This window comes from Macaca thibetana, chromosome 7, assembly GCF_024542745.1.
Source record: "Macaca thibetana thibetana isolate TM-01 chromosome 7, ASM2454274v1, whole genome shotgun sequence".
Lineage (NCBI taxonomy): Eukaryota > Metazoa > Chordata > Mammalia > Primates > Cercopithecidae > Macaca > Macaca thibetana.
Genome location: NC_065584.1, coordinates 30,050,916 through 30,063,302, shown reverse-complemented (window position 1 = coordinate 30,063,302; position 12,387 = coordinate 30,050,916). Strand labels below are relative to the sequence as shown.

Sequence of the window (12,387 nt, the reverse complement as noted above, 5' to 3'; positions counted from 1 at the left end):
ACTGGATTTTACATTTATCTTCATTATATTCTTCTTTCTGCTTAGTTTGGGTTCAATTTGTTCTTCTTTTCCTAATTTTTTAAGCTACAAGCTTTACTTTTTTCTAATACAGGTTGAATATCCCTTATTCAAAATGCTTGGGATCAGATGTGTTTCAGTTCAGATTTTTGTGGATTTTGGATTATTTGCACTATATTTACTGCTTTAGCACCCCTAAGCATTTTCTTTGAGCTGTCATGATGACACTCAAAATATTTATGAGTTTGAAACATTTTAGATTTCAGATTTTGGGATTAGGGATGCTCAACCTGTATAAACATTTAATGCTATACATTTCCATCTGAGCATTGCTTTAGCTTCATCCAACAAATTGTAATAGGTTACATTTCCATTTAGTTCAAAATATTTTTATTCTCCCTTGTTTCTTCTTCTCTGGCCCATGGGTTATTTACAAGTATGTTGTTTAATTTTCAAATATTCAAAGATTTTCCAGGTATCTTTGCGTTATTACTTTCTCATTTAAATTCCACTGTGATCACAGAACATACTTTGAATAATTTTAATACTTTAAAATTTACTAAAACTGGCTTAATGGCCTAGAATATGGTCTTTGGTAGTAAATGTTTTGCTGTTGTTGAGTGAAGTGTTTCAAGACTCTCAACTAGGTCAACTGGTTGACAGTGTTTTCCAAATGTTCTATATCATTACTGATTTTCTGTTTCATTCCTCTGTCAATTAAGAGAGAGGGGTTAGGGCTGGGCGCAGTGGCTCACACCTGTAATCCCGGCACTTTGGGAGGCCGACGTGGGCAGATCATGAGGTCAGGAGATTGAGACCATCCTGGCTAACACGGTGAAACCCCGTCTCTACTAAAAATACAAAAAATTAGCCAGGTGTGGTGGTGGGCGCCTGTAGTCCCAGCTACTTGGGAGACTGAGGCAGGAGAATGGCGTGAACCCAGGAGGCGGAGCTTGCAGTGAGCCGAAATCACACCACTGCACTCCAGCCTGGGTAACAGAGCAAGACTCTGTCTCAAAAATAAAAATAAAAATAAAAGAGAGAGACGGGTTAATGTCTGTAATTACAATTTTCTATTTGTCTACTTCTTTTAGTTTCATCAATTTCTGCTTCATGTACTTTGAAGCTCTGTTCATAAACCATTTATGCCAGAGGTTACAATTTTTTGAATTGCAAAATCAGACCTTGGCGATGACCTTGAGCAGTAGGATATAAATAACTCCCACATGCTTAGTGTTCCAATAATGGAACATTAGGCATAAACGGGATAAGCACCCATACATTTAAAATTACATTATCTTGATGAATTAATTCCTTAATCATTACACAATGTTCCTCTTTATCACCAGAAATAGTTCTTGCTCTGAAATCTTTGTTTATATTAATACAGGCACTTCAAATTTCTTCTGATTACTATTTGCATGCTGTATATTTTACTATCCTTTTCCTTTTAACCTGTGTCTTCATATTTAACATAAGTTGCTATTTTATATTAGGAAACCTACTTAATTTTATCTGACAATCTTTGTCCATTCTCCCTGGAATGTATAAACCATTTATATTTAATGTTTATCAATACAGATGGGTTTAAATCTCCTATCTTGCTGTTTGTTTTCTATTTGTCCCACCTGTACTTTACAGACCCATACATTGCATAACTAAAAAGGACTTTAGAGTTAATCTAGCTCAACCACCTCATTTTACAAAAGAAATGTGGAGGATCAGAAAGATTATTTGACATGCTCACAATCACACAGCTAAGAGTGACCATATAAACAACCAAGAAACAAAAACTCAATTCTCCTGCTCGAGTTAATCCACCGTATTTTCAATATACCATTCCTAGATGTCATGTTAAACATGAAAATAAATAACCTCAAAGGGCCTTTCAGGATGAGAGCACCAATCTGCTGAGACATAATTTACATTTACATACAGATTGTGCCCTCTCACACACGCTACCCACTTGGGGATATATATATAAAATATGTATATGTAATACGTATATCATATATAATATGTATATCACATATGTGTATATTATATATATCATATATAATATGTATATTATACGTATATATAATATGTATATTATACGTATATATAAATATATAAACACAGGCTGGTCTCAAACTCCTGACCTCAGTTGATCCGCCCACCTCGGCTTCCCAAAGCACTGGGATGACAGGTGTGAGCCACCGCGCCCAGCCACAAATTGTTTTTCATTTAAAAAATAAAATAGAGATGAGGCCTCACTATGTTGCCCAGGCTTGCCAACGTGGTGAAACGCCGCCTCTGCTAAAAATACAAAAAATTAGCCAGGCGTGGTGGCACACACCTGTAGTCCCAGCTACTTGGGAGGCTGAGGCAGGAGAATCGCTTGAACCTGAGAGACTGAGGTTGCAGTGAGCTGAGATGGCACCACTGCACTCCAGCCTGGGCAAAAAAACAAGACTCTATCTCAAAAAAAAAAAAAAAAAAAAAAAAAAAAAAAAAAAAAACAATTTGTGGTAGAGATATCTTTGGCTCAACTATGTTTAGTCTAAAGTTTACAACAGCTTTTAGCTCACTCTGAATGCTTTTCAAAACAAAAGAAGATATACATGAGTGAGTTTTCATAAATCACAGAGTTCTTACTTTGCCAACAAGAGCAGGAATGTTCATTGAATTCGTTGCAAATCCCATGCCATACGCCATAGCAGCTTCTACTCCTAAGAACCTTGCTACAAGCTCCTCTAGTTCTTCATGCTTGTCCAGGTTTCCTGTGTGAAGAAGTTAAGAAAGTCAGTATCACAAAATCCTGAATTTAAGAATTACTCATCACTTTATTGAAAGAAATCATAGTGTATGTGTTGTGTCCTTTTCAGACTAAGATCTATGAAGGAGTCAATATTATGAAGAGTAATATTCTTCAAAATATTGTGAAGAGTAATATGCGCTCATAAAGAACACAATAGTTGAATAAAACCTGATTCAGCACCTGCAGTGGAATTTCCCCAAAGGGGGTTGCCAATAATTTCTCCCATTCCTGTTTGTGCATACTAGTTCCAGGTTTAGGCCTCAGGAGGCCTAGCAAAATCTGCTTTTATACTTTTGAAGTCAGCTGCTACATAAAACAATCTAACTGGCCTGTTGCAAAAACAGAACATGGGCGGGGGGTGGGAACTGGAGGATAAGAGACTATGGAAGGAGGAGAGAAAGACGTAAGGAGAGGGGGAGACAGAGAGAGAAAGAGAAACAGAGATGCCCAGCCAGCCTTTAGCCCCTCCTGCCACCCAGCTGAGGTGTCAAACATGTGAGTTAAGACATCTTGGATCCTCTGTACACAGTCATAACTGCCTACCCAATACCACATGGAGCTAAGATAACATTAAGCCCTCCCTAAATTGCAGAATCATGAGCAAATAAATCTGCTGCTGTTTTAAACCACTAAGTTTTGAGATGGCTTTTATACAGCAAGAGATAGGTAAAAACGTTTCTTCCCGGCAGGGTGCAGTGGCTCACGCCTGCAATTCCAGCACTTTGGGATGTCGAGGAGGGCGGACTGCCTAAGGTCAGGAGTTCAAGACCAGCCTGGTCAACATGGTGAAACCTTGTCTCTGCTCAAAATACAAAAATTAGCGGGGCGTGGTGCTGGTGCCTGTAATCCCAGCTACTCGGGGGCTGAGGCAGGAGCATCACTTGAACCTGGGAGGCAGAGGCTGCAGTGAGCTGACATTGTGCCACTGCACTCCAGCCTAGGCAAAAGAGAGAGACTCTGACTCAAAAAAAAAAAAAAAAAAAAAAAAAAAAAAAAAAAAAAAAAAAAAGTTTCTTCCCTCACTGTGAACTGACTGGTAAATTTGTACTGCAATTTTATATTGGTACTCAAATCTTTAAGGACTAAATGATATTACAGAGAGAAAAGACACTGGGAAAGAAGACTGCTAAACTTGGATGCTATGTGTCCTTACGGCTTGCTTAATCAAAGCCCTTAGGAAGTCTCTGGGCTAAATACTTCTAAATAGCAGTAATAATTTGCCCTATCTACCTAATGACATTGTTGTGAGGATCAAAAGAGATAATATGTTTGAGCTTTTTTTTTTTTGAGACAGAGTCTCACTCTGTTGCCCAGGCTGGAGTGCAGTGGCGCAATCTCAGCTCACTGCAACCTCTGCCTCCTGGGTTCAAGCGATTCTCCTGCCTCAGCCTCCCAAGTAGCTGGGATTACAGGTGCACGCCACCATGCCCGGCTATTTTGTATTTTTAGTAGAGACAGGGTTTCACCATGTTGGCCAGGCTGGTCTCGAACTCCTGACCTCAAGAGATCTACCCACCTCGGCCTCCCAAAGTGTTGGGATTACAGGCGTGAGCCACTGCACCCAGCCGAGTACTTTATAAAATATAAAATGCCATAAAGGTATAAGGTATCCTTACTATATGTCATCACTGCACAATGCTCCTTTAACCACAGGATTAGATCAAAAGGCTTGTCATTTCTGGAGTGCCAGTTAGAAACTCTGTTTTAAAGATGGGGGAAATAAAAATGTTCTACTCCCATCTTCCTCTTGAAAATCATCACAAAACAGCTGGATAACCAAGAAATAAAAGCAAAAAGCTCAATTTTTTATTAATTAGTGGACATCTATAATTCTGAACACAATTAATGAAAATGGAAAATATATAGAAGGATAGTGTTATGGGTTCAATTGTGTCCCACCAGAAAGATATTTTGAAGTCCTCATTCCCAGAAGAATGTGACCTTCTTTGGAAACTGGGACATTCCAGCGGTAATCAAATTAAAACGAGGCCATTAGGGGGATGCTAATGTCTTTATAGAAAGGGGAAATTTGGACACAGAGATAGACATGCACAGAAGGAACACAGAAGACGACAATGCTGCTTTTTTGTTTTTTTTTCTTGAGACAGTCTCACTCTGTTGCCCAGGTGGAGTGCAGTGGTGTGATCTCGGCTCATTGCAACCTCTGCCTCACAAGTTCAAGTGATTCTCGTGCCTCAGCCTCCCAAGTAGCTGGAATTACAGGCGTGCACCTTCCATCATGCCCGGCTAGTGTTTGTATTTTTAGTAAAGACAGGGTTTCACCACGTTGGCTAGGCTGGTCTTGAACTCCTGACCTCAAGTGATCCGCCCGCCTCGGCCTCCCAAAGTGCCGGGATGACAGGCATGAGCCACTGTGCCCAACCAGAAGACGACAATGTTTGACACACAGGGAGACAGCCATATGGTGGGGTGATGCACTATAAGCCAGGGAACGTCATCGATTGCTGGCAACACCAGAAGCTAGGAAGGATTCTCCAGAGCGTCAGAGAGCATGGCCCTACTGACACCTAGACCCCAAACCTATAACCCACAGAATTTTGAGACAAGACTTTTTTTTGTTTTAAGTCACTGTTTCTGGTATTTTGTTACAGCAGCCACAGGAAACTAATACAACTGGAAAATGACAGAGTTAGAAGGAGGTCATATCTATGCCCTTAGAGAGTGGAATTCTTTGAAAACCAAGTAAATTCACTGTATGGAACCCTAGAGAAGTTTAAAAACTGGAGGGAACAGGCAGCAAAGTAAGCAAGGGTTAAAGTTGGGCTACATACAAGATGACTGGAAGACGATATAAAAATGAGCAGGAACCCTCACGCATTGATGGAGAGATTGTAAAACAGTGTAGTCTCTTTGGAAAACAGTTTAGCAATTCCTCAAAAGGTCAAACACAGAGTTACCATACGACCTAGCAATTCCGCTAGTAAGTATAAACCCAAGAGAAACAAAAATACATCATACAAAAACTTGTACACCCACGTTCACAGCAGCAATGTTGACAATAGCCAAAAAGCAGAAACAACTCAAATGACCATCAAGTGATAAGTGGATAAACAAGATGTGGCACCCTCACACAAAGGATTATTATTCAGTCATAGAAAAGAATGGAGTGCTGTTAGATGCTACAACATGGATGAATTTGAAAATACTGTGCTAGTGAAGGAAGCCAGACAGAAAAGACCAAATGTTATAGAATTCCTTTTATATTTAATGTCCAAAATAGGCAAATCTACATAGACAAAAAGTAGACTACTGGTTGCCAAGGACTTGTAGGGGGAAGGGAAACAGTACCCAATGAATGCTACTGAGTATAGGGTTTCTTTTAGGAGGAATGAAAATATTTAAAATTAGATGGTGGGGCCAGGCATGGTGACTCACACTTATAATCCCAGTGCTTTGGAAGGCTGAGTTAGGAGAATCACCTGAGGCCAGGATTTCAAGAATACCCTGGGGAACACAGCCTCTTGAAAGAGATCCCCAGCTCTACAAAAATTACATTTAAAAAATCAGCTGGGCACGGTGGCGTGCACCTATAGTCCTAACTACTTAGGAGGCTGAGGTGGGAGGATGGCTGGAGTACAGAAGTTTGAGGCTGAAGTGAGCTATGATTGCACCACTGCACTCCAGCCTGGGCAACAGAGACCCTGCATCTATCTATCTATAAATCCATGTATCCATCTATCTAAATAAATAGATACAAAAATCTGCACAATTTTATTTTTCCTTTTTCCTTTCTTCATTTTGTTTTAAATTTCCTGAGTTGACAGAGTTGCCGTGGAAGATTAAATAAGGATGCAAATTCTTTGTTACTCTTCCCATTCAGAGTTTGAGGAGGGCAATCCCCACAACCCTTGAATCTGGGCTGACCTTAGTGACACTTTGACCAACAGGAAGAGGCATAAGCGATATTCTGGACCTGTACAGCTAGTGCCTAAAAAGCCTTTCAGCTTTCAACTAGGTCTCCTTGTTTTTGTTGTTTTGACACAATGTCTCACTCTGTCACAGGCTAGGGTACAGTGGCACGATCACAGCTCACTGCAGCCTCAAACTCCTTGGCTCAAGGGATGCTCCAGCCTCAGCCTCCTGAGTGGCTAGGATCACAGGCGTGGGCCACTATGTTCAGCTACTTTATCTTTATTTTTTGTAAAGACCAGGTCTCACTATGTTGCTCAGACTGGTCTCAGACTCCTGGCCTCAGCTGATCTTCCTATCTTGGCCTCACAAAGTGCTGGGATTATAGGCATGAGCCTCCGTGCCTGGCCTCAGTCAGGTATCTTTGCATGCTTGCTCTAGAGGGCTGCTGCCATGCATGATGAACAACTCTCCAAGACCACCATGGTATGAAGAAGCCCAAGTAAGAAACATGGAGAGGCCACACAGAGCTCCAGCCACCCCAGCCTAGGTGAAACAAGTGAATGAAGAAGGCTTCATATGTCTCCAGCCATACAGCCACCACTGAGTGAACCGTGAGAGGAACCTTGAGTAAGAACCACCCAACTATGCTTGCCAATCCCTAGAACCCTGAGAAATAACTAACAATGAACTGTCCTTTTAATCTACTGTGCTTAGGGATATTCACAGTAATAGGCATTTGGAAAGTTTTCGTAACTTCTAGGGTTATCAGTTCTCTGAAACAAATTAGAAAAATCTGAAATCTTCCTCTGAAGTAAAATAAATTGAATCTCTTTATATAAAGCTATTACTCTATATTTTATAAATTTAAAACAATAATAAAAAGAGTTTATATTTATTGTCTACTATGTTCCAAGTGCTCTACATGGATTAGCTTACGTAAGTCTTAAAAGAGCTCTATCAGGCAGCAATTATTATTAGCCCCAATTTACCAGTATGAAAGCAGATTAACTCTCATATGCCCAACATCCTAATAAGTGGCACTCAACCACTAACATTTGCAAAAGCCAATGAAATCAACATCAAAGTTATAAATGAAACAAACAGTGGCAGGACTTTTCGAGAGACAATCTATATGTATAACACATTGGGAAAGATAAACACATCTCAAAATGTGTTGAAAGCATTAAAATCATCCATCACACTTCAGAAAAACAAAGCATTCTTCACCTTATCTAAATGACATGACAAAGTGTGGATACTTAATACTTTAGGTCAATATCACTATTATTTGTCCCTGACTAAAACAAGGTCAAAAACAGCAGCTGGCCAAATATAGCTTTCACTTACCAATTTCCTGCCGAGTACTGCACACTCCAACTCCATATTCCTCTAGGATTTTGGCGGCTGCTTCTTGACATGATCCAGTATTCCGTGCAAATCCAAGATAGTTATAGGAACCCATGTTTATAACACCTTTTATTATATTCCCTGTATACCTGTGTATCAACAGCATAAAACAATGAAACTCATGAGCAAAAAAGTACTTAAATGTAATAGCAAATCCACTGGTAACACAAAAGGAAGCAGAGAGAACAAAGTCTATATAAAAAAATCTCAAACACACTACCAATTATGGAAATGGAAGTTAAAATAACCAATTTTCATTTATTAATAGTGATAAAGATTTTAATACTAATGATATCCAGTGTTGGCCAGGACAGTCACTTATCTTACAGGACACTGTACATAAGAATATCAGGTTTTCTCTTGTTCATTCTTTGGAGGGCAGTCTGGCAGTACTTATCCATTAAAAGATATACATACTCTGGCTCAGTGACTCCCATACATGATCATATATACACATGAGGATCCTTTGAGAGTCACTGCACAATTTGCCACATCTGTTCCCCAGGTACAGGGACCAGTGACATTTCATACAATGGAAGCTGAGGCAGCCTGGGCCCCTAAGGACTAAATGGTTCAGGGGCCCCACCGATCTAGGATGAACATGAAGTATGGACAAGGATAAATTGTCACTGTTTTAATTCCCTGAGATTCTGAGATTATTAATACAGCCCAACCTGTCGCACCATGGCACATCTATACTGTAAAATACGATGTAGTCATTACAAATAGTAAACGTGCTGTGAATATACACATGAGAAGGGGTGTCACCAATATGTGACCAAGCTAAGAAGGCAAGGTGTAGGCCGGGCACGGTGGCTCACGCCTGTAATCCCAGCACTTTGGGAAGCCAAGGCGGGCGGATCATGCGGTCAGGAGATTGAGACCATCCTGGCTAACATGGGGAAACCCTGTCTCTACTAAAAAAACACAAAAAATTAGCTGGGCGTGGTGATGGGCGCCTGTAGTCCCAGCTAGTCGGGAGGCTGAGGCAGGAGAATGGCATGAACCCAGGAGGCAGAGCTTGCAGTGAGCTGAGATGGCGCCACTGCACTCCAGCCTGGGCGACAGAGCGAGACTCTGTCTCAAAAAAAAAGAAGGCAAGCTGTAAAATAAATTTTTGTTTTTTGACATAGAGTGTCACTCTATCCCCACAGAAAAGATCTTGAAAAACAATACAAAAAACAATACAAAATAAAGTGATAACAACAGTCACCTCTGGGGAGTGAAGGAGGATCTGCAAGGGGGTGGACGTGCAGAGGAAATGGGGTTAGCTGTCATAGGAACTAACAGTTTATCTGTATTATTTATCTTTTTTTTATAATGGCAATTCAATCATGTAATACTTGTGCAATCTAAACAATACAATGTTAAGGCCAGACACAGTGCCTCACACCTGTAATCCCAGCACTTTGGGAGGCCAAGGTGGACAGATCACTTGAGGCCAGGAGTTCGAGACCAGCCTGGCCAACATGGTGAAACCTCGTCTCTACTAAAAATACAAAAAGTAGCTGAGTGTGGTGGTGCATCTCTGTAGTCCCAGCTACTAGGGAGGCTGAGGTGGGAGAATCACTTGAACTTGGGAGGTGGAGGTTGCAGTGAGCTGAGATCATGACACTGCACTCTGGCCTGGGCAACAAAGTGAGACTCCGACTCAAATAAATAAACAAACAAACCAATACAATGTTAAAAATACAAAAAGTTTTCTAAACCATTCAATCCATTTAAGTAAAAACACTCCACATATCATCCTTAATCATTTGAAAAATCAAAATATCCAGAAATAAATTCAGATACTTAATTCTGATAAGTGGCATAATGGAAAGGAGAGCTTTTCTTCCTTTTTTTAAAAAAAAATAAGACCAAAAATAAAACAGACTAAGCTTTTGTACACTATTTATTATCAACAGGAGTTATTTTTAAAAATAAATAAGCCAGGAAAGGCGCGGTGGCTCACACCTGTAATCCCAGCACTTTGGGAGGCTGAGGGGAACGGATCACTTGAGGTCAGGCGTTCGAGACCAGCCTGGCCAACATAGTGAAACCCCATCTCTACTAAAAAAAATACAAAAATTAGCCAGGTGTGATGATGTGTGCCTGTAGTCCCAGCTACTTGGGAGGCTGAGGCATGAGAATTGCTTGAACCTGGGAGGCGGAGGTTGCAGTGAGATGAGATCACACCACTGCACTCCATCCAGCCTGGGCGACAGAACAAAACTCCGTCTCAAAATATACATACATACATACATACATAAATAAGCCAAATTTTGTTCTGAACTATAATCCAACACAGTATCAAATGTAATAGAAAGATGTATCTTTAAAAGCTCAACAATGAAGAATAAGGAAACCAATCGTACTGTATCCTCAGCTGCTACTCCTATTTTGAGAGAATACTCAATTTACAATAACATATTTTCTCAAATGAAGAAACCCTTTTGTAGTTGTTGTCAAGAAATAATTTCCCAACCAAGACTCACTTGAAGGACCAGTTATAATCATGAGACTGTCTCTCCATGATGTCCACCCTGGCTCCAGGCACACTACAGATTGGCCGATTCCAGTTGTCTCTTATTCTCATGTACAGGTTCCTTGTATAAAAGTTTTCAAAATCTTGATACAATGACACAAAGTCCTGCCAAGAAATGTTGACATACCATAAATTTACCTGAGTTACTTTATTAAAAATTTTTAACAGATGACATGACTTTTTCTTTATGTAAATTTATGGGGCACAAGAGCAATTTCATTATGTTCAAGATTGTGTAATGGACAAGTCAGGGCTTTTAGAGTATCAATCACTCAAATAACACACATGGTACCCATTAAGTAATTTCTCATCATCCACCCTCACTCCCTCACCCTTCTGAGTCTCCACTGTCTATCATTCCACTGAGTTACTTTAAAAACAATCTTTACAACTTCCATTTTCATACTGTAAGAGCACCTGAGAATGAGAGGCCACTTATATTTAATTAACTCCTAAATCAGGATAGGCTTGGTGGCTCACACCTGTAATACCAGGACTTTAGAAAGCCAATGCAGGAGGATTGCTTGAGCTCTGGAGTTTGGGACAAGCCTAGGCAACATAGCAAGACCCTGTCTCAACAAAATCATTTTAAAAATTAGCCAGGTGGCCGGGTGCAGTGGCTCAAGCCTGTAATCCCAGCACTTTGGGAGGCCGAGACGGGTGGATCATGAGGTCAGGAGATCGAGACCATCCTGGCTAACCTGGTGAAACCCCGTCTCTACTAAAAAATACAAAAAACTAGCCGGGCGAGGTGGCGGGCGCCTGTAGTCCCAGCTACTCGGGAGGCTGAGGCAGGAGAATGGCATGAACCCGGGAGGCGGAGCTTGTAGTGAGCCGAGATCCGGCCACTGCACTCCAGCCTGGGCGACAGAGCAAGACTCCGTCTCAAAAAAAAAAAAAAAAACAAAAAAAACAACAACAACAAAAATTAGCCAGGTGCAGTGCACCTGTAGTCCCAGCTACTAGAGAGGCTGAGGCCTGAGGATCCCTTGAGCCCAGCAGGTTGGGGCTGCAGTGAGCTATGATGGCACCTCTGTACTACAGGCTGGATAACAGAGACCCCATCTCAAAACAAAAACAACAACAACAAAAACCCTGATGTATCACGAAAACATCTGGAAAGGCATCAATTCTCTGTTTACTTTAACACAACTCTTATCAGATAAAAGTCACTTAACTTTGATAGCTGACATACATTACATGGTTTCAAACAACTGACTTCATGAATGTAGAGCAAATGAATGTAAATTAACAAAGTAGTCCTCATAAAAATAAAATGTAGATGTACCATTCTGTCATTAAATGGTTTCCCTTCCTAACAATCTCAAAAAGACCACTCCTCCCTCCCCACAAGCCTCCCCCCACATTAAAAGATTAGGAGAAATGCCCTAAAAACCACTATAATTCCAATTTCAACCAAGAAAAATAATTCCCAAATTAAGATTCCATCCTTTGCATATCGTCAAGGATCAAAATGAAACAAATCCAAAGAGAAAATAATAAACAAGAAACACTATAAAATAGGATATAGGGGCCAGGTGTGGTGGCTCACGCCTGTAATCCCAGCACTTTGGGAGGCTGAGGCAGGTGGGCGGGCGGATCACCTGAAGTCTAAGGAGTTCAAGACCAGCCTGACCAACATGGCGAAACCCCGTCCCCACTAAAAATACAAAAATTAGCTGGGCATGGTGGCGTGGGCCTGTAATTCCAAATACTCGGGAGGCTTGAGGCAGGAGAATCGCTTGAACCCGGGAGGCGGAAG

General features: G+C 40.8%; 1 protein-coding gene across 1 annotated transcript in view; it reads right to left on the bottom strand.

Moving 5' to 3' along the window:
- Nucleotides 1-12,387, bottom strand: part of SPTLC2 (serine palmitoyltransferase long chain base subunit 2) — a 112,225-nt gene that overhangs the window by 63,384 nt on the left and 36,454 nt on the right. The window contains exons 3-5 of the mRNA XM_050798764.1: nucleotides 10,576-10,730; nucleotides 8,039-8,187; nucleotides 2,656-2,780 (exon numbers count right to left, since the gene is read on the bottom strand). Of these exons, the coding sequence (XP_050654721.1) occupies nucleotides 2,656-2,780; nucleotides 8,039-8,187; nucleotides 10,576-10,730 (429 nt within the window). The remainder of the gene's footprint in view (nucleotides 1-2,655; nucleotides 2,781-8,038; nucleotides 8,188-10,575; nucleotides 10,731-12,387) is intronic.